This window comes from Phytophthora cinnamomi (assembly GCF_018691715.1).
Source record: "Phytophthora cinnamomi strain GKB4 chromosome Unknown Contig17, whole genome shotgun sequence".
NCBI classification, from domain to species: domain Eukaryota; phylum Oomycota; class Peronosporomycetes; order Peronosporales; family Peronosporaceae; genus Phytophthora; species Phytophthora cinnamomi.
The window spans coordinates 1,390,859-1,412,713 of NW_027150950.1; the positions used below are offsets into that span (position 1 = coordinate 1,390,859).

General features: G+C 51.1%; 6 protein-coding genes across 6 annotated transcripts; 3 read left to right on the forward strand and 3 right to left on the reverse strand.

The window, feature by feature from the left end:
• Window positions 1-116: 116 nt before the first annotated feature.
• Window positions 117-803, reverse strand: IUM83_04787 (PLAC8 family protein; the record flags this gene model as incomplete). Its single annotated transcript, XM_067928884.1, has 1 exon — window positions 117-803. The coding sequence occupies one exon, from the start codon at window positions 801-803 to the stop codon at window positions 117-119; it is 687 nt and encodes a 228-aa protein (XP_067796316.1).
• A 523-nt stretch (window positions 804-1,326) lies between these two features.
• IUM83_04788 (UDP-N-acetylglucosamine transferase subunit) lies at window positions 1,327-2,199 on the reverse strand (the record flags this gene model as incomplete). Its single annotated transcript, XM_067928885.1, has 1 exon — window positions 1,327-2,199. One exon carries the CDS (start codon window positions 2,197-2,199, stop codon window positions 1,327-1,329), a length of 873 nt encoding a protein of 290 aa, XP_067796306.1.
• Window positions 2,200-12,473: 10,274 nt separating this feature from the next.
• IUM83_04789 (uncharacterized protein) lies at window positions 12,474-14,509 on the forward strand (the record flags this gene model as incomplete). Its single annotated transcript, XM_067928886.1, has 4 exons — window positions 12,474-13,055; window positions 13,167-13,647; window positions 13,713-13,731; window positions 14,233-14,509. 4 exons carry the CDS (start codon window positions 12,474-12,476, stop codon window positions 14,507-14,509), a joined length of 1,359 nt encoding a protein of 452 aa, XP_067796174.1.
• Window positions 14,510-17,153: 2,644 nt separating this feature from the next.
• On the forward strand, window positions 17,154-17,766 carry IUM83_04790 (uncharacterized protein; the record flags this gene model as incomplete). The annotated part of the gene is made up of 3 exons (XM_067928887.1): window positions 17,154-17,262; window positions 17,337-17,618; window positions 17,687-17,766. The coding sequence occupies 3 exons, from the start codon at window positions 17,154-17,156 to the stop codon at window positions 17,764-17,766; spliced, it is 471 nt and encodes a 156-aa protein (XP_067796124.1).
• Window positions 17,767-18,492: 726 nt separating this feature from the next.
• On the forward strand, window positions 18,493-19,724 carry IUM83_04791 (D-aspartate oxidase; the record flags this gene model as incomplete). The annotated part of the gene is made up of 4 exons (XM_067928888.1): window positions 18,493-18,692; window positions 18,775-18,892; window positions 18,952-19,073; window positions 19,136-19,724. 4 exons carry the CDS (start codon window positions 18,493-18,495, stop codon window positions 19,722-19,724), a joined length of 1,029 nt encoding a protein of 342 aa, XP_067796125.1.
• Window positions 19,725-19,895: 171 nt separating this feature from the next.
• On the reverse strand, window positions 19,896-20,718 carry IUM83_04792 (oxidoreductase htatip2-like protein; the record flags this gene model as incomplete). Its single annotated transcript, XM_067928889.1, has 3 exons — window positions 19,896-20,006; window positions 20,086-20,333; window positions 20,406-20,718. 3 exons carry the CDS (start codon window positions 20,716-20,718, stop codon window positions 19,896-19,898), a joined length of 672 nt encoding a protein of 223 aa, XP_067796123.1.
• Between the last annotated feature and the right edge of the window lie 1,137 nt (window positions 20,719-21,855).

The window sequence follows — 21,855 nt, forward strand, 5'->3', positions numbered from 1 at the left end:
TGATGTTGAAGTCGTACGTGGCGACTGCGACCGTCGCCGAGTTCATCGGTGTATGGCTGCGAGCGAGCGCATGGCTGTGTATGCAATGTACTGATCTATCTGCATTGTACTGGAGTTCACTGGTAGCGAGGCAGTGTGTCCACGGGCGCAAAAGAGCAGGACCCGGGCCTGTAGCTCTTGATGTGCGACGCCATCTGCGCCGTCGAGAAGCACGGGCAGCAGGTGACGGACGTGCAGTCGTTGGCGGTGGATCCTGGGATCATGAACTGAGCGCGGATACGTGTGCGCAGCGCCAACAACGCAGTGGCGAGCGTCGCGTGTGTCAGCAGTGCGACGGTCACGAGCATTCCGTTGACGGCCGGGCGCGGCTCGACGACTCGGTGCGCGTGGAAGTAGTGGAAGGTCTCGTCGCGTCCGAGCATCACGACGGAGACGAACTGCTGGATGATAAGCGCCACCACGACCAGCTCGAGCGAGCACAAGAGTGCGAAGAACAGCAACGCCGTATTGAACGGCACCATGCCCAGTCGACTGGAGATCTGGGCGAGCGACACGCACGGGCACAACGTCGCCATGAACGCGTTCGGCACGAGACTGTCGAAGCTTCCGAAGAGGCTCGTGCTCCAGTATCCAGTCGCGACGCCGAGCACAATGTCGTCGTCGATGCGCTTGTACGCGTTGGGGCCCTCGCCCTCCGGGGTGCAGGGCACGACCACTTCGGGGACTAACGTATCGTCCAGCTGAATGGCGTACGGAGCGCGAGGGGTGTCCTTCGGGGTCACGACGGCAAGCGGCTCGGACATGGCGATGGTCAATCAATGGGGATGTGGCGGAAGAGCTAGCAAAAACTGGAATGGTCGATTCACTTGGATCGGTGGATCGGCTCGAGCTAGCAAAGGATGCAGTGGATCTGCTGCGACTGGGGTCGTCCCATGTGCAGACCGCGATGATGCGTTGCTTTGGTGTCCGATACTGCGGCATCCCATGCGCGAATGCTTTAGTGAACTATTCCACGATCCGCGAAGCCCAGTTTCCGTCCAGTCACCTGCGATGAAACGTGTAGGCACGACTTGGTCGAGCATTCGACATGCAGTTAATGCGAGAGCGTCGGTTTCAATCCCTCATGAGGCTTATGAAGCTTGCTTCAGAGCTTGGGTGGGTTTCACGCATCGAAGATGCCTCCTCGCACATAGAGAAGTTCCACGCATGCGCGCCAGCCATCGTACTTGGGAAGAGTGCTCATGCGCAAGTGTCCATAGTCGCAAGCCATTCCCGATGCATCAGCAACGGAAGGTCATTACAATGTGTGAGCTCTGGTACTCATTCCTAGTCAACTACACCGCTCTCAAGGATTCTAAACGAATTGGCAGACGAATCCAACGAAGCCTGACATCCTAACGGGATGGTTGCAATCGGGTTGGTGTGACCGACGTCCACGCCGTAAAGAATAGGGAAACTCGTGCCACGAGTGTGGTGACGGATCAACCGCTTCAGTTCCGCCACCTGCGCCTCCGAGTAAGCAAAGGCTCGACCCACAACGAGTCCTTTGATCTTGCCAAACGTGCCATCCGCTCGAAGCCACCCAAGCGCAACGTTTACATCTTGAAGTGCCATTCCTTGGTCAAACTGCGCTCCCTCAGGTGTTTCTATCAACAGAATGACATCTTGCAGGTCGGGCATGTACTCTGTACCTCGCACCTGGAGAAGCGTAGGTAGGCAACCGCCTAGGATTCGTCCGGTGGCACGGCCAGGCCTCACCCATTGGTAGCCGGAGTTGACTTTCATAACTTCTTGATAGGAGACGTCAGCACCCGTCAGCCAGTTGGCAGTCTTATCGTCTGTCCATTGCTCGGACGGCGCCACCTCCCCAGTCGACTCCGACGGTGACGACACAATTTTCAAGAAGGAATCCATGGTGTACGACAGCGGCACCGGGAATTCCCCAAACTGGACAATAGCCGCTGGGCCGTAGAAGCTGCAGAGCTCCGTCTTCGCGTAGAGCGCGAGATGCAGCGTTGTGATGTCCGAGAACCCACAGAAGATCTTCAGGTGACCGGCAATGACATCGAAGTCCAGGCACTCCAGGATTTCGTGAGAGGTGAAGCCTCCAATAGTGCAGACAATAGCTGCCACCTCCGGGTCCCGAAAAGCTTGCATCAACTCGTCCGCCCGCACTTCGGCGTCCGCAGAGCTGTACATGCTGCATGTCGTTCGATCCATTTCAGCGACAAAATCATCGCCTTGATGCTTGATCGTAGCGTTCTCTTGAGCTGTACGAGTGACGGAGGGGTAGATTTTCACACGAAAACCGTGTCGCTCCAATTCTTCGCGAGCTTTAGTCAGGCGATGAGGCACCAACGCTGCGAGACCCGATGACGGAGCCACGAAAGCGATGGTATCGCCTTTTTTGAGACGGGGGGCGCGGCGAAGGAGAGGCATCAAGTTGCTTGTTGGACTTGAGGGATTTCCAGATGTGGCAAGCGGTAGCGGTAGCGGACCTCGTGCATCCCCCAACGCTGCAATTGTGGACCAGAAGAACGTTCGTGGATTTGCTAGACCACCAGAAGCTCAAGCAAGGTGGTACTCATCTCTACGCGCACGATTAGCGATACACTTCGCGATCAAGCCTTTTTCGACGAGCAGCTTCAATACCCCTGCAATCTTGCAACTAAAAATGTTGAGGTTGGTATATTTTGGCTCTCAATGCCATTCTATTTGTTTGCTAGCTGCTGTCACACCGCGTTATCTCTCCTTATTGATGCGAGACCAATTGACTCGTCTTCTCCAGTTGTGGGAATCCGCGCAAGTCGAGCTGCATGGAAAATACTCGGCCGAGCGCGCACGAAAACTCGCCACGTACGCAAACGAAACCAGTTATGTACACGCTATTCTAGTGATGCTGGTGACTCCGCTCCCTTGTTTGGTCGCGACGATACTTGTCGATGTATTGCCGCTCGCTGATCCTTCTGAAGGAGTCGCAGCGAACAAGATGTTCTTCGTCCGAAGCTACTTGAACACGTTTGTGCTTACATGCATCGCCACAAACCAATTTCGCGTCACCCTCCCAGCGCTCCCGTACCCGATGAAAAAGGCATTTTGGAATGTTGTTTGGATCTCTGCAATCATCGTGGGGATCATGTGGGCTTCAATCATGATCATTGGCTTTCCCTTGCCGTTCACGATGATGTTTCTAACACCATCGTGGGCCACATTGCTCTCGATCTCGTTGACTATTGAATGGAGGAAAACGATTCGAGAGACCCCTGGAGGAAACTATGATGGGCAACATGCTTAAGGTTTGGATGTGCCAAGTGTGCTCGAGTTCATGTATCCGCCGTACTACTACGTATTCACAACGTTATCCGCCACGGCTCAGATGGTTTTTGCCTTGCTTTTACCCGTATTTAAGCTAGTTATGAGGAACGTTTTCATTCGGACTGTCGTTCACCTCAAGGATGAATTGCCTGAAGTCGTCGTTTCCAATGTGGAGGTCTTCCACGCGCTTTTTGTATCGTACTACATGCAGAATTCACCTTCATTCTAGACGACTCTAGAGCTCATGTGCATCGATATCGGAGTGATGGCTTTGTCTGTGCGTGACATAGAGAAGTCTCGCGTCGGCTTGAAGGACCTAGAGCGCCGCATTGATGAGGAGAAAAGCTGGACTGCTTATTGCAACTCAATCAACTACACAACTACATGTATGAGAACTCGAGCGCCAACTACGTTAGAGAGGGCAATAATACTATTGGACGAACACCGCAAGAAGGAGGCGAAGCCACCAGACGAAAGGCAGTCACACAAGGTAGTGCATTGGCCAAACGTGGAAGGAACGCAATGGGGGCTAGATCTCTCGTGGTTACCTTTTAAACAGGTCTACTCCGGGTCTGGTATGGTTCCTGATCAGTCCGACCAGCACCAGACCCACGAGTATGCCTCCATGCCCGCCCCAGACCCAGACCCACCAAATAGTCATTAGCAACCTGGGAAACCGTAACGAACACCCGTTAATTAGTATTAATAACTACTGTACTAATATACCCAACGGAGAACTGCTGTATTAATAGAACTACTATGGGAAATTACTATGTTGGATTATTATCGTTTGTTTGGGCCGCATCCCAGACCGTTTGTGCCGCGTCTCTGCATTTTGGAAACGGCCTCCATGATGACAAGCTAGTACCATGTACTTCCGCCACAGGGTTGGCAACGCTTTCGCCCTAAGCTTTTGTTGAGACTGTAACTGAGTTACTAGGAAGCAAAGACCCGTAACTATGTTCCTGTCGTCAAAGAAGTTGGTGGTAAAGATGGAGACAAACTTCAAAAGGACGCGTTCAACCTCTGCGTCAAGACTACACGCGAGACGCGATTGCAAAAGCGGTGGAGATATGCCTTCAGACTATCCCTTGCAGCATGGTTGTTGCGCTCAGGGCAGGAACATCCCTGAAGGTTTTGGACGGCTGCTTTACGAATGTGGATCCGCCGAGGGCTTTGTTGCGGGTTCTATACCCTGGCGAGTGTCTTCTGTTTCGTGGAGATCTCATTTATTGCGGTGAAAACTATGAATGCGTGAACTGATGCTGCTTGAACTTGGTGATGCCGATGTCGATCCAACGGGGGTCGATATGATCGTGAGGAAGCACGGTCAGCGCATCGAGAAAACCTCGCTGCATCATGCCGGATATCTGTCCCTTCGGAATCTGATGGTTGATTATCTTGTGTCGAACGGCTTTCTTGAAATGAACCAGGCACCCCATTGTGTTGGCTTCCGGGAACTCATCGCCAAACCGCAATGATGAGACCACGCTCCAAGTCGCACGAGATGGCGCCCACATCTATGGTCATCCCCGGCATAGATTGAACACAGTGGAGCGTGTGCCTGTACGCTCACTCGTTCTTATTCGTTAGTAGGACGTACATGCAGGGCACAAAACACTGGGAGCCACGATAGTTAACCTTCACGACAATGCACTGGTGGAAATGACTCGGCACGCAATGGAATGTCCCAACAATGTAGATGGCCGTCTAGTAATAGGACAGCAGACGATTTAATGCAAGGTGTCCCCAACCAAGTATCTGCAGGGTTTCACCACTGTCTACATAAGCATAGTGGAACTGGAAGAATGCTATATCACTGTCCTTGGTCATTGAGAGCGGCGGTACATTGACATGCCCGTAGATGGTGGAGCCAAAGTGAAGGTTGCGTGTACGGTACACACGATTGGTAACTTGCTCGCGAGTGAGGCCGCGGATCATCTTTATCGTCGTGGACTCCTCTCTCATCAACTCCCAAATCTTGCTTGTCACCAAAATAATGTTCTTCAAAACGAGCTCATCCACTTCAGCTTTCATGTTGTCAAAGACGTCTTCGATAGCGTCAGCGAGGCCGTCTTCCGTCGTACTCGTGGCGGTCGCGTTGGTGGTTTTACCACACGTGTGGGGAATGGCATGCTGGTAAGAGCCATCTGCCATGTCGTCGACACTGGCCTTGCACATGGTACCGCGATAGTAACTGCATCGAATTTATGTCTTGCGTACGCTATCGCATACGCGTAGCCTTCTCAATGCATGATTATCTTGTCGGGGCATAGTTCTTAGACGTCGCTCATTTTTGAATGAACGACCCTTTTTTTCTAGGTAACTATAGCCTATCCACTTTAATGGGCAACCGCTAGCCAACCACTACGTCGGTTATCGCTCTTGCGGTATGTAATTGATTTCTTGGCCTTTAAAAGCACGTAAACCACGAGTTAGCGCATGTGTTACGGCTCCAAAAACCAGTCGAGATACTTGTCACGAAAGGCAACTACGACAGTTACCCCTTATACTGTATTCCAAAAACGCGCACTTACTATCACAAGTTATTGATACCATCAAGAATACTAGCAAATATATTAATCCTCTAAATAGTATATAACTACGATACACTATATTACTCTGTGTTCTACTTTTAAGGTCTGGTGCAGGTCAGGCGGACCTGCACCAGACCAGCCAAATACACATACCCGACCTGATACCATACCAGACCCGCAAAAAACCGATAATAATCTTCCATCTCTCGTGATGATGATAGCAAAATTCCAAGCGGCGGTCATACCATATTCGCTTCCAGTGCATCCAGCTAGCGCTTCGAGTTCTCGATACAATGCAGCAGTCGTTCCATGTCATGATGCTGTCGAAAGTGCACTGAAAAAAAGTGTCGGTGAAGGTGAGATACACACGCAACGTCCAGCAACTACTGTAGATGGCAGAGTTCCTTCTCCTTCTCAACTACATCGAGGTTGCCGTCCCACTCATCTTCTGTACGGAAAACTATCGCTGTACTTGCTTCACACCCTACCAAGCTAACATCTGTATTATTGCAGCGATCTACATGCTTGCGACTTATCTGGTGCCGAACCGGGAATACTACGCACAGCTGCACGGAATGACGCAAAACGAGCTGATCCAAACATTGGGAAACGTGATGTTTTACTGCTCGCTGCAGATAGGCTCGCTTCTACTACTGGTCTTCATTCTACAGCAGAAATTGGGCCTGTCACCGATACACCAGTTAGCGTTTGTGTTGGAGAAGCAGTGCGCCAGCGTTCAAATCCGACTTGTGTTTTGGATGTTTTACAATGCGCAGGCTCGCTACAGCATGAAGGTCCGTCCACCACCTCTTCTTGTGAGGAAAGTAGCACTAACGTATACGTGAGAACCCTAGGTTACGACTACTCGTTTCGATTCGCATGGCTGGACAACACGACTTCTACGCGTGGCTCTAGCTAGACCATTGCAATATTTTTTTCGAGTTTTGGCTGCTTACTTTCGCTTTTTTCTTCGTACGCGGCATGCCTTCGTGAATAACCTCGACTGCAGTAGCGCAACGAGCAGTGGACCGAATCCATTAAGTCTCAATCGTGGACCCGGCTGTTGAAAATTAGAATAACCTGCAACCAATATCGCTAAAAATGGCGAAGACACAGCGATGTGTTATCCATTAAACAGAAGTAGTCATTCAGCATGTCCACAATGATGCGAGTTCAGTGGAATCGGCTTGTCCAGTTGTGGGAATCCGCACAAGTCGAACTGCATGGAAAGTACTCAACCCAGCGCGTACTTCAACTCGCTCAATACGCGAGCGAAACCAGCTATCTACATGCCTTCACGATTTTGCTGGTGACTCCGCTGCCGTGTTTGATCGTGACAATTCTCGTAGACGTTCTACCACTTGCTGACCCTTCTGAAGGCGTCGCGGCCAACAAGATGTTCTTCGTACGCGACCACCTTATCACGTTTGTATTGACATTCATTTGTATTAACCAGTTTCGCGTCAGCTTGCCAATCCTCCCGTACCCCATCGAGAGAGCTTTCCTGCACGCTGTTTGGATTTCTGGGATCTGCGTGGGAGCTCTCTACGGTCTATCCATGAGCATTGGCTTCCCCTTCCCATTTACGTTGGTGGCTCTAACTCCGACGTGGGTCACGCTGATCTCGTTCTCGATGGCATTTGAATGGATGAAGAAAGTCCGAGAGACTCCTGGAGCGCCAGCTATGGTGATCAATGTAATAAAGGTGTGGATGTGCCAAGTGGTGCTAGAGTTCGTGTATCCGCCGTACTACTACATCTTTACTACGCTATCTGACAGCGGTCAGAGGGCTTTTGCCTTGATTCTGCCGGCGATCAAGCTCACAATGCGGAACGTTTTCGCTCGAACTGTTGTTCATCTCAGCGACGAAATGCCCGAAGTCATTGTTTGCAACGTTGAGCTTTTCAATGCGCTTTTCGTATCGTATTGCATGCAGAACTCGCCATCGTTTTGGACAACTCTGGAGCTCATGTTTATTGACATCGGTATGATCATCTTATCCGTACACGATATGGAAAAGATCCGCATCGGCTTGAAGGACTTAGAGCAGCGTATCGATGAGGAAAAAAGTTGGGGAGCATATTGCAAGTCGATCGGCTACATGAGCGCGGGAAACCGGGCGCCAAATACTCTAGAGAGAACTAAAATCCTCCTAAAGCAGGACATTAAACCTCTAGCGAAAATCAACTCCCCGTTTCTGACGCCCAACTCCAACCACATGACATCAAATGAACACCCATCGATGAAAGGCGCAGGATCTACGAAACCCGGCAGAAACACGTGGGGGGTCATGTCTATCGTGAGTATGGCGAATAATCATCGCTTTGCATCCAACAATACGTCATTTCGTGTCTACCCAGATACACCAACGCCTTCCACGTGCACCACGACAGTCCTGGCTAGTAATGCGGTAAAACGTATCTTGAAAAACACGTCGGTGAAGGTGAGATATACGCGCAAAGTCCGGCGACTGCTGTATTTGGCTGAATTCCTACTCCTTCTCAACTACGTCGAGGTAGTCATTCCTCTTGTGTTTTGTACGTAACTCAGAGGCAATTGGCGTGTGGATGCGCTGATGAGCTAACGTTTCTTCAATTGTTTATTATGTTTATCTACAGCGATTTATATGTTTGCAACGCATCAGTTGCCGAACCGGGAATACTACGCACAGCTGCACGGAATGACGCAAAACGAGCTGATCCAAACATTGGGAAACGTGATGTTTTACTGCTCGCTGCAGATAGGCTCGCTTCTACTACTGGTCTTCATTCTACAGCAGAAATTGGGCCTGTCACCGATACACCAGTTAGCGTTTGTGTTGGAGAAGCAGTGCGCCAGCGTTCAAATCCGACTTGTGTTTTGGGTATTTTACAATGTACAGGCCTCACTTCAACACTACGGTCCGTCAACGTGCATCCTGCCGCGATTTCTGATGATCTAACACGCTGTCATGTTTCTAGGTTACGATTACACTTTCCAATTCCGGTGGCTAAAAACTGCGCAGTCTAGTGGAAGTGGTTCGATGTAGCTCTCTCTCTCTCTCTCTCTCTCTCTCTCTCTCTCTCGATCTCTCGCTCTTGAAAGATCGAGCCACAACCAGTGCGTACGAAGTACTTTTCAGAACAAAACAATACATGCAGTCTCTTATTGACATCCCGACTCCTTCGAGCCAGGTATAGACCAAGGTGCAGGCAGCCCTGGAATAGCCTGCTCCTTCAGTTGCAGCATTCGAGTTGATCTCCTCGATCGCTGGTATCTCAACTGTTGGAGCAATGATGCGTTTCATATTCAGCACCTTCGTCGAGCTATGGGAGTCGACACAAGTGGAGCTTCATGGCAGGTACTCCGAGGAACGAACTCTGGAGCTTGCGAAGTACGCAACGAAAATACACTGGACTCGAGTCCTGGCGGTCTTACTCGCCACCCCGTTGCCGTGTTTGGCTGTAACAATTCTCATTGATGTTCTACCACTCGCCGATCCGTCCGAGGGTCTTCGCACCAACGCCATGTTTCTAGCGCGAGAATAGTATAGCTATCTTGTAATGAATTTCCTCTCCGTCCAACAGTTCCGAACGAGCGTTCGAGCCCTTTCGTATCCCATGAAGCGCGTTATTGTGAATTCGATTTTCATGTCAGCACTTTGTCTTGGATTTTACTACGTCTGTGCCTTGCTCATCGGCTTTCCAGTCCCATTCTCGATTGTGGATATTGTATTGTTGGGGATTGTCTCTGCGTGATGTTGAAGTCGCTCGCCAAGGCTTGGAAGAATTGGAGCTACGAGTTGAGCAGGAAAGTGGGTGGGTCGGTCATAACGACGATAACCAGTCTTCGGCAACACTTGAGCGCGTATCAAGGCTTCTCCAACACAAGCGAGTTGACGTGGCCGCATCATCGTCTCTGGTTGGTACGTCATCAACGATCTCAATCGGTCCAGGTCTAATCGCATTGGCTCAATTCCGACAAAAGCAACCAAACACGGTGAAAAAATCTCTTGTGATCATGGCAAGAGATGCTTGCAGTACTTTCGCCCTAGCTCCGCATCCTCTCCGTGCTGCAAAGCAACTACTGGGCAATGGTAGTGTTCACCCCGTCATGGGAGGAATTGATGTTGTTCCAAATGGTGCGCCAAAATTTTTTGTCAAGCTGAGCTACACGCGAAAGGTTCGGCGTCTATTGTACATGGCAGAGTTTGTCCTTCTTCTCAACTACGTTGAAGTCATCGTTCCCCTCGTCTTTTGTACGTCTCTTTTTACAGATTTTAAGTGAATGGGACTTGAATCTCTAACAGATAATTATTCTGTGTGTTCACAGCGATTTATCTTGCCGTCATGTACGAGCTGCCAAACCATCGTTACTATGCTCAGCTCGAAGGCATGCAGAAGGACCTACTCTATCTGACTCTGAAGAACGTGCTGTTCTACTGCTCGCTTCAGCTTATTTCGCTGATACTCCTAATTATCGCTCTTCAACGCAAATTGGGTCTTTCTCCTATTCGTCAACTAGCGTTTGTCTTAGAGAAGCAATTCGCCGGCTTGCAGATCAAACTCATATTTTGGGTATTTTACAATGTTCAGGCATCTTTGAAGCACGCAGGTTCGTGGAGGTTGAATGAATTGTTAATTTGTGCTGCTGCACTAACAGTCGGTTCGAAACTGCAGGTTATGACTATTCCTTCCACTTTGTGTGGCTTCGTGGTGGTCATAATGTCACCAGGAATAATAAATCTGACTAGCTCCAAAGCGGCAATAGTAGGTTTGTGTAACTAGCAAGAAATGCAAAGCCTTGAGACTCACCTTTAAGTGCTTTCGTGTTTTGTCCGATTTCGCCTCTCTTATCGAGCCCCTATGTTTGGCCTGGGCATGCCTAATGTGCTCTATACTGCTTCCACCTCCTCTGCCAGCTTTTATGACGTCAAGACTGGACCGAATCATCAAAGTTTGGGAGTACACACAAACCGGTCTAATCGGCAGATATTCCTCCGTTCGAGCGGCTGCTATCGTGTTGCTAGCCACCCCGCTACCTTGCGTGCTGGTGACTGTGCTCGTCGACGATGTGAATCTGGATGATCCATCGCTAGGTCTTCACGGTAATAAGACCTTTATCACTCGTGAATAAGTATGCGAGATACTGGCTGATGAGTTTTCTGGGCGCACTACAATTCCAAATAAGTGTGCCGATACTCCCGTACACGATGAAGCTGGTGACACTCAACACATTTGTTGTAGTGGTTGTACGTGTCGGCGTGTTGTACGGTATTGGTTTGATCGTTGGGTTCCTGCGCCGTTTACAATAATTGTGGGGTGTACGGGATGGGTTACCTCTCTTTCGGTGTCGCTTGCTCTGGTGTGGACGAAGTCCATTTGGGGAGAACCTGAGGCATGGGTGATCAAATATAAAACAAGACAGACCAAATATCTACCCCATTGGAGCGAATTCAGTTATTGCTACGTATGCCCCAGACTGTTGAAGCATCGACTTCGGTTTCCCCCTTGGTCAGGATGACAAGCGTGTTGGTCCAATCTTCGGCAAAAATCGAGAGCATCGACAAACTCTAGGGGCCGAAGACGGTGGAATCTCCGTCGCAGTTATCGCCCATGAAAGAAAGCCGTAGCAGATTTTCACCCGCACGGGTCACGAAGCGACTGTTTGCCTGGTCGAAGCGAAATCGTGTCGTACCAAACGATTCCGTACCCCAGTTTCCGATCACGATGCACTGCATCGGACGCAGTACACGATGGAAGTGAGGCGACAGCTGTACATGAGCGAGTTTGTTTTACTCTACAGCGAAGTCTAAGTGATCATCCCCCTCGTCTTTTGTACGTATTCGTTTAATTATGCGTGACTCCTTCTGATTTATGTAATGACTTGTGTGCGGTTCCTCCGATAGCAATTTAACTCGCGATCACGTACCACCTGCCGAATCGCAAGTACTACGCTCAATTGTCGGGCATTGATGAAGGACAGCTTCTGCACCCATTGCAGAACGTGCTGTTATACTGTGTTCTTCAGTTGTTTTCGCTTTCGGTCATGTTTGTCATACTTCACACTCAGATCAGATTCTCACTCTTTCGCCAGCTAATTCGCAGGCTCGCAAATTAAGCTGATATTCTGGGTGTTTTACAATGTCCAAGCCTCGCTTCAACACAATGGTGAGAATCGATTCACCTTGCTCCGTGCTACTTAACAACCATTCATGTTAAGCATTTGTTTTGGTGATTTAGGCTTCGATTACACTTTCAAGTTTGCGTGGCTACACCAAGACGCCCAATAATGCCAAACAGCAATGTCAAATCACGCTACGTTTGAAAATATCTGAAACGAGGCCGTTTACATTTGCCACTAATAGTTCAACTTGTGAACGACGTGGTGACTGTCGAATCGTGTGCGAGGACGTTTCTTCACCATTAGAACGATGAGTCTGCGCCTACCTCAGTAAATTTGGAGCAACGTGAGTTGGAACACAACACAAAGCAAAACGCAAGTGATTTGATGCCAAGTCCACAGGAGAGGTTCATCAAGGCGTGGGAGCGTACTCAGGTGGAACTCCATGGTAGCTACTCCACCGATCGCGTTCTAGCACTGGCGCAATACACCCGTGAAAAGAGCTGGACCCATATCATCATGGTTTTGCTGGTCTCTCCACTTCCCTGCCTGATCATTACGGTGCTCAGCGACGTCCTCCCCCTCGACGCCCCGGCTGAAGGCATCAAGGCCAACAAGATGTTCCAAGTGCGACAGTTCTACAGCTACGTCGTCATGAGCTTCTTGTGCGCACAACAGTTCCGCACCAGTGTGAGGGCTCTTCCGTACCCGAACCTGAACGTGGTCAGAGACACCGTTGTCGTTGCGGCTCTCATGGCCGCCGTCCTGTACGGGTTCGCGTTGTGGATCGGCTTTCCTACCCCGTTCTCGATCGTTACCGCGATGCCAGTGTGGGTCGTGATCATCACGGTGGCCATGGCGATCGAGTGGCTCCGGCCGATCCAACAGAATCCGGGAACCGGAACCATGGTGTTGAACACCATCAAGGTGTGGCTGTGCGAGGTGTTGCTAGTGGTTACTTATCCTCCATACTACTACGTGTTCACGACATTATCCAAGACCGGTCAGATGTTCTTTGCGTCGCTGCTACCGGTGATCAAGCTGGTCATGCGGAACATCTTCACGCTGACGGTGGTGCACTTGAGCGACGAGATGCCAGAGGTGGTGGTTTTCAACTCGGAGGTGTTCAACGCGTTGTTTGTGTCGTACTGCATGCAAAACTCACCGTCATTTGGGACAACGCTGATGGTGACGGCAGCACTTTTGGTGCAGTTGGCGATGTCGCTCCGAGACGTAAAAGAGGCCGTTCATCGGATGGATAATGTCGGGAGACAACTCGCGCACGAAGAGATTTACAGTAATCGTGACCACGGAGTTCCGAAGTCGAGCACTGGTGTGCACCTTGCGACGTGTTTGGAGCGAGCAGAAATGATGTTGCTAGATCAACAAGAAGCGCTGCAAATGCACGGAGCGAAGTCCATAAGAGGCCCTTCCACATCGCAACAGAACCAGCTAACCGAGACACATGCAGCAAAAGACCAAGACTTCAACATTGAGTCCCCAGCGACGATGCGGCATGGAGCAGCTGGAGCACGCATCCACCCAGCGCCAGAACGCCCAACGAGAGAAAGTGAACCCAAGGAGATCACTGCAATTTCACTCCAGTACGTTTTAGAGGTGCGGCGACTTCTCTATCTGACGGAGTTTCTCGTCCTCATCAACTACGTCGGCGTCTTCATCCCGCTTATCTTTTGTACGCGCTTCATGCTATTTGTTCTTCAGGAGTTTCCTGTCGATTCTTACAATTGTGTTGTGTAGCAATCTACATGGCTGCCATGTACAGACTGCCCAACCGACACTACTACGCTCAACTGGCGGACTTGACACAGAACGAACTTACCCAAGCGCTGCAGAAGGTCATGTTCAACTGCTCGCTCAAGCTCGTTTCATTGCTGTTGCTGTGCACCGTGCTGCAGTACCGACTTCGATTCTCAGCTATTCGACAACTAGCTTTCGTCCTGGAAAGACAGTGGCCGGGTGTACAGACCAAAATCTGCTTCTGGGTCTTCTACAATGTGCAGGCTTCGCTCGAGCACCATGGTACGTCGGGTGGTCGTGTGCATTCCGTACGTATAAAATATCTAACTTGTATGACGTGTATGGTGCTAGGTTTCGACTACACTTTTAAGTTCGCGTGGCTGCATGAAGAACACGGTTTGATGGCGAAAAACTCGACCAACACATAGGATGGGTGACAGTACAGCATAGAATAGTTATCCAAGCGCATCCATTCCTTGTGGCTGATCGCTAATACCGTTGTCGGTGTGAGCAAAACCAGGAATGATGCAATGTTCGCTACAATGCACTTACTTGCACTTTGCTTCAACCACCCAGGCTCCAAGTCGTCATTCTCCAATCTCCCTCGCCGAGTTCAAATCCACAACTCCAACACCACAATGGCCAAGTTCACCTTCTTCGCTGCCATCCTTCTCGCCGTCGCCACCATCCAGCTGGCCCACGCGGATGAGCCCCCCCATGATTTCGCGCCGTTCAACTCCGCCGCCGAGGGCAGTGGCTTCGTAAACACGACGCTGGAGGAGAAGTGCTGCCTGTAAGGTGGCCCACCCGTCCATAGCTTCCTAGAAGCTGCCATGTAGTCGTAGGAGCCAATGCCCCCCTTGAAACCAAGCCCCTGCGATCTCCCGTTAAACATCAAAAATCACCCTTTTCTTCTAAGTTCAATTTGCGACCAACTTCATACACACAGGTGAAAGCAGGTGAAAGCACAGTTGTATGTGCATGGAAACCCTGCTACGTGTCGTTCCGTTCCTGCGTCATACTAAGTGAGACGTGTTTTTTTTACCGGTGCTGGGACACCAAAATTGCTGGTTACATCAACACGAATTCCTGCCCAGCATGCTCTCTGCATTAAAAGACATTGTTACCTGCAATCCTATCTACAACCGTAAACCAAGCCAAGAATTGACTGTTCCCACAGTCTTTTTAACTTGCTACACAGCTTGACTTCCCTTACGTAAGACCGTCCTGATGAACTATTAGCGATGCACTGTATTTAGCGGTCGCAGTCGCTGACACACGTGATACCCTGCACGTCACCGTTAGCTCGCAATAGTCCGATCCACATCATTTTGTGCTTTGAGTTCGACATCATCGCGATGTCGAACTTACATCACCGACGGACTCGGAGCTGTAACATGCCGGGTCCAAGCGGCATGCAAAGCACTTAGAACAGCGCTCGTAGTTTTGCCCACCCTTTTGATACAGATGGCTTCTTCACTTCGAGACGTACACGAAGCTGTGCGAAGGATACATCTAAGAGGCAGCTAACTCGAGGAAGGGTGCTCACAATCTTACGCAGAATTAGCATTACACACATGTAGGCGTTGGTCGCCATTTTATGGATCTAATCCCACCGGAATCAACACATCACCCGCCAAAACAGGTGAAAGGCACAATACTACTTACCTTCCACTCTTGGACAGAAAAGTTTTACGAATCTCGCTTCTGTTTTTTCATCATAGGTTACGACAATACTTTCCAATTTTATTGGTTACACGGCAGTCCGGATTCTATCTACTCCACAAGCACTGAAATTACTGCATTAAGTTCTGAGCTGCTGATTTAGGCGACAGAGGAGACCGAAGAATAGGCAGCGTTAGCCCCTTTATTGTTCTCCGGAGTATAACACCATGCGTGCGTGTTTGTTTTTTGTTGTTGTTATACTTAAAAAAAATGCCTCTTTCTCATAAGAAAACTCGTACACCAAAGTGATCTTGCGTCTCTGAGGATCCAAGGATAGAATTTCGTTGTGCACATTAGGTGAGTTCGTGACGGTCAGCGATAAGAGTGTGTCGCATTACTCTCTTTATAGTTTCGCTGCAAGTCTAATTTTGGGGAAGATGGAATCACACTTGTAAGGCCCTTGAGTGAGATAATAAAGCTCCATCACATGTCATTCTGCTATTACTGGTGCACTGTTCATGCATAATGCCTTTCGTCATGTTTGGCATGCAACAACGGTTGATCAAGATTTGGGAGTCCACCCAAGTGGAATTGAATGGAAGCTATTCCTCCGAGCGCGTTAGTGATCTCGCTCAGTACTCCCGTGAAACCAGTTGGCCCCGCATCATGGCTGTTATTCTTCTGACGCCGCTACCAGGTTTGCTGGTCACCGTGGCTATCGATGCGTTACCACTTGCGGATCCATCCGACGGATTGGCCGCGAACAAGGCATTTTGGATTCGAGAATACTACACCTTTCTCGTGATCACGTTTCTGGCAAATGAGCAGTTCCGATACAGTCTCCCTATGCTTCCATACCCTCTCAAGCACGCGCTTGCAAGCACCGCCGTGACGGCAGGTCTCAGCGTCGGTCTAATGTTCTGCCTCGCTAAGTTTATCGGTTTTCCTTTGCCATTCTCGATCTTGCTTGTGACACCTCCGTGGCTTTCGTTCATTGTCTTCTTCCTGGCCATTGAATGGGCAAAGAAAATTCGAGAAACCCCGGGCTCAGGAACGCTGCTAATCAACGTTATCAAGCTGTGGATGTGCCAGGTCCTTATGGTAGTCATCTACCCTCCCTACTACTTCATCTTCACGACACTCTCTCCGAATGGCCAGACGGCGTTCTCAATGCTGCTGCCAGTAATTAAGCTGGTAATGCGAAATATCTTCCTTCGGACTGTCGTACACCTCAGTGACGAGTTGCCTGAAGTCATCACGTTCAACATTGAGATATACAATGCGCTCTTTATTTCCTACTGCATGCAGAACTCGCCGTCGTTTGGGACTACGCTGATGGTGACAGCAGCTCTACTTGTACAATTAACTATGTCCCTACGGGACGTCTATCTTGCTACTCACAGAATGGAGTTAGTGGCAAGACAGTTGAGTGAAGAACGTCAATATGGCGACCCCCGCTCCTTGATCTTGAAGTCAAGCACTGGCGCGCGGAAGTTGAGTGCGCTTCAGCACGCGGACATCCTTCTAGTGGGTGAAGCGACTCGGCAAGGATCCAAGCGACTGAGTAGCGTACGAGTACGATCTGCAGCCAAACTCCAACAAAATGAGAATGTCCTGGCAGAAACAACCAGTGAGAACTTGATTCCAACGGAAGATCGAGCTTTCAAGTTCGAATCACAAAGCACTCTACCATTCCAGCCACCTGGAGCCCGCATTCAACCCGCGCTAGAGCCCGTCAATCCCGAAATTGTTAAACCTAAGCGTTCCTCTCAAGAGATGTCTGCTACTTCGCTTCGATATATACTGGAAGTTCGACGGCTCATGTATTTGACAGAGTTCCTTGTCCTCATTTACTACGTCGGCGTCTTTATTCCCCTCATTTTCTGTAAGTACTGCAATCTTATGTTCACTTACACCCGAACGCTCACCAAGCAGCTAACCACTTCCTCTGGTGCGCAGCAATCTACATGGCTGCGATGTTTCATTTGCCTAATCGGTTGTACTACGCGCAGTTGGTGAACTTGACAAAGGAGGAGCTATACCTGGCTCTCAAAAACATCATGTTCAACTGCTCACTTAAATTACTAGCGCTGATACTGCTGTGCTCGATTTTGCAGTACAAGCTGCGCTTTTCAGCTATCCGTCAGCTAGCATTTGTTTTGGAGACACAATGGTTCAGTGTCCAAACAAAGGCCATCTTCTGGGTATATTACAACGTCCAGTGCTCATTGCAGCATCAAGGTACGCAGAGATAAACCGTTGCTACCACAGCACGTACTGTATTTGACATGGGCGATGCCGATTTCCAGGCTACGATTACACCTTCCATTTTGCGTGGCTGCATAGCGACTCAGCCTCTGATGTCAACAACGCGACGCAACAACCGTAGGGAAGGAGGGTTAAACTAACGACCAATACAGACACTGCTCGAGTGGGCATTATCAAGACGGTGTCACGGTTCAGGCAAGCGTTTGTTTTGGGCACAAAGTTTGGTATCTTGCAAGTATCATGCCTGCCTGCTGAGACTTTCTGGCGGAGGTGAAGTCGACAGATTCACGAACGCACATGTGCAAATGCTCGATCGTCTGACCTCAAGGTGGTCACAGAGTCTGTGACAGACAGCACTTGGCCCCAGCGGCGATGGCGTTGTTGACCGATCGAGTTTTCGCAGCTTGCACTGCGACGACAGCCAACGCGGCGAGCACGACAACAAGCTGGAGCTTGTTCATGGGGAATGGAGACTGATGTTCGGCTCAACGGTGCTAGGCGAACTCAGCGGAGCGCAAATTGCAGAGTGAGAGATCGAACGAGGCGTTTCCGCCCCAGCGCAAGCGTGCACAACCACGGACAGCCTGGTCTGGTGGCGTGCTCACTCTCGCAAGTTGCAGTCGCCAACTATGCCGCGTAGTTGACGCTAGGTCGCGTAGACTGTGCGACCTAGCGTCAACAATCCCCTGTCGTAACTCGGGAGTGTCCTTCGACACCATCCCCCGAATGATGTCACGCGTAGAGGTGATATCGACCATGCCACTCTCTCCACGTCAGGTCCCGGCCCCACGGTCTCATTACAGTATCAAAGACGTCAAGCGCGACAAGAACTAGGACCCGAGAACCAATGAAGCTTGCGCGTGACTGCCGTGTTGTCGTGGTAGGCGGCGGCGTGATCGGCCTCACGTCCGCGCTCGCGTTGCTGCAGAGCGGGTTCACGAGCGTCCGAGTCGTCGCGGACAAGTTCGAGGCCACCACGTCGCACGTGGCCGGAGGACTGTGGATGCCCTTCGCTCTCCCCGACGGCGTGGACACGGCGAGACCCCGGTGAGGAGATACAGTACACGCATAGAATGCTACTATCCAAAGCTCAGGAGAAGTCTCATGGAGGTGTTTGATACATTCGTAGCAAGTGGTGCGAAGTGACGTACGCGTGGCTGGAAACTCTACGCCAGCGCCAGGGCGAAGCTCTGGGCATTCACGTCGTCCCGGGGGCCGATGTGTCTGCGGTTGGAGCTCCTGAAGTGGTGAGGGGATGAAGGTGGTAAAGACTCTGGTTCGTGGCTGCTGACCTATGTGTGAACAGGTTCACCCGTACTGGGCTCACTGCGCCGAGAACTTCCGGCTGCTGAGCCAGCAAGAGGCTGACGAGGTTTCACCGGGGGCAGCGCACGGATTCGCTTTTGACGCGCTCATTTACAACCCCAGGTAGGTCATTCGCTCAGGGTCCTGAAGTTGAGCTCTTTGACTGACTGCAGTGTTGTTTGTAGGCCGTTCATGACGTGGCTGCACGAGGAGATCAGGAAGCTGGGTGGAGTATTCGAGCAGCGCCGTGTCCAGTCCCTCGAGGAAGAAGACTGCGACCTGCTGGTGCACTGCTCGGGCTTAGCGGCGAAGGAATTGGCTCGAGACGACTTGGTATTCCCCATTCGCGGCCAGATTGTCAACGTGCACAACCCGAAGCTGAACGAGCTGAAAGCGAGCATTGACAAGGACGGAGAGCACGCGTACATTATCCCTCGCCCCAACGGCGACGTCGTGCTCGGCGGGACTGTGCAAGAACACAACTGGAGCACCGAGAGCGACGCTCACGACGCCCAAGGAGTGTGGGAACGCTGCTGCCGGCTGTGGCCGGAGGTGCGCAACAGCAAGGTGATCGCCAAGATGGCGGGGCTGCGTCCGGGTCGCAACGGCGGCGTGCGCCTCGAGATGGAAGCTACTCCCACGCCACGTGGTGCAGTGCTCATCCACAACTATGGACATGGCGGGTCCGGTCACACTCTCCACTGGGGCTGCGCGCAGGAGGTGGTCGACCTGGCCAAGCAGCTCTTTCCTGATCAGCCAGCCAGCAAGCTCTAGTCTTGGAAAGTCTGCGCTCAAGCGTCAAACAGAGACCACCAAGCCCACACATTTCTCCAAACGAATTCCTAGCTTTGATAATGCATTAATACCTGTCGAACGGATGGATGGCGCCCATGGTTTGTGCACGCCAACCCTGATAAACTTGAGCTCCTCGCTTCCTCACGCCGCCTACTCGAACTTCTTCAAGTCCGCGTGGCTCCACTCCTTGATCCCTCCCGCCCCGCTCTCGTAGTCCGCCACCATGCCCTTCGCCACCGCCTTCACCGTGATCTGGTACGTCTGCAACACCGAAAGAGACAAGAAACTATCAGTGTTCCCACCCAAACCCAATCACCCCACTTCAACCCCAGCCACCCACCCCCGGGGTCATCCAGCCGAACATCTTCTCGGTGCCTCGCAGCAGGTCTCCGCGCTGCAGCATGCCCGGGCGGAAGATGGACGTGCGCGCGAACTTGAGTTGCTGCACCTTGTCCTCCACCTCGCCCTTGGTCTGCGGGTACAGAAACCAGCTGCTCTTGTTGGCGCCCTGCGACGTCAGCAGCCCCATGTACGGCACGTCCGCGGCCTTGGACAGCTCGGCGAACCGCGTCACGTACTCCAAGTCCACTGCAGCAACAGCAGCAGCAACACCAGTTAGCGCAACTTACGGCCATATCTCGAGCTGCAGAGCGGCTCTACCTTTGCGGAAGGCCTCGGCCGAGCCCGCGTCCTTGCGTGTCGTGCCCAGGCACGAGAAGGCGGCGTCCACCTTGTCCGCGGCAGAGATATCCGCCTCCGAGAGGCTGTCGAAGTCCACGCGACGCACCTCCAGCTTGCCCTTGGCGGCCTCCGCGTCCAGCGACGGGAACGCGGCGCCCCACTGGGCCTCGGGCACCTCGCGACGGGCCAGCGCGATGACCTTGGAGCACCTGGCGGAGCCCACGAGCTCCGCCACCAGGTCGCGGCCCACGGCGCCGGTCGAGCCGATCACGAGCGCCACGTACGAGGTCATTGCTGTTGGCTGGTCACTGTAGAGAGAGATTCACGAAATGAGCTCTTCGATATCCTGAGTCTCGTCTGCGACATGTGGAGGCAAGTGGGCACGCAATCATTCCGGCGTCCACAGAAGTAGTGCGCTTGTTATGAGGATTTGTATGTGTGGTGGATACTTATGGGGGTGATTACTTGGTCGAATGCTGAGCTAAACATCGACCGCTACGGAATCAGTTTTCTAGGGACTTGGGTAGACTCGGCGTAGGCGAGGGGGATTCTTCGCCATCGGAGCTCTGAAGTCCTTCCTGGTCATTTTGTTGAAAAATTTCCACAACACTTGTCTAAGCCACGCTTTTTCGTTCACGGAGGTGGATTTCGTCAGCGTCGAGACGGCGCTCCACGCTCTTCCTCTTCGTCGTTTGAGTCATCCGTCGAGATGTCATTAGTCGACTCATCGGAAAACACCGTGCCGTGCTTCAGGGCATACGAGTCTCCATTGCTTTTGAAATCGGGTGTCGTGACGCCAGAGGCCTTGGTCACTGCAGACTCGGCGGTTGGAGCGACGTTACTACTCATAGCCGCCGCGACGAGCAAAATGTAGCCTAGACGCATGGCGTGGAGCTGGGCGTAGGCTTGAGGTCCGAGTTGTGCTTGTGCAGACTTGAGAGCTAATGGCGAAATGAGTCGAGATGAAGCTATTTCGTCTCGAAAGCTCGTACTATTGTATACTACTGTACGCGAAATGGAACGGGTGAGAGTGTCTGCAAATGTACCGCTGAGTCATGTGTCATTCACGCCAACGCTCGAAACAAGATTTGCACCACGCATTGACACCGCTGGTGAAAGTGGATGAACGATCTAGATCGGAGCATTCCAAGACTTGGATTTCAAAATACCCCAATCTCAATAATGTTTATCGACTTGGCGCACCATGAATCAGAGTTTTACATCGTAACCAAGAGTTTAATTTAATAGACTTTGTCTTTATAAAACATATTTTTTAAGCCGAATTTTTCTCTTCTCAGGGGGCAGCCATAGTTTGAATATGTACAGTTAGCAACAACAGCTCGACCTCAAACCAGGGGAAAAGGTTGAAGTTCGTTAAACCTCTAGAGTGAAAATCTTTCTTGCATATGAAAATCCAAGACTTGGGATC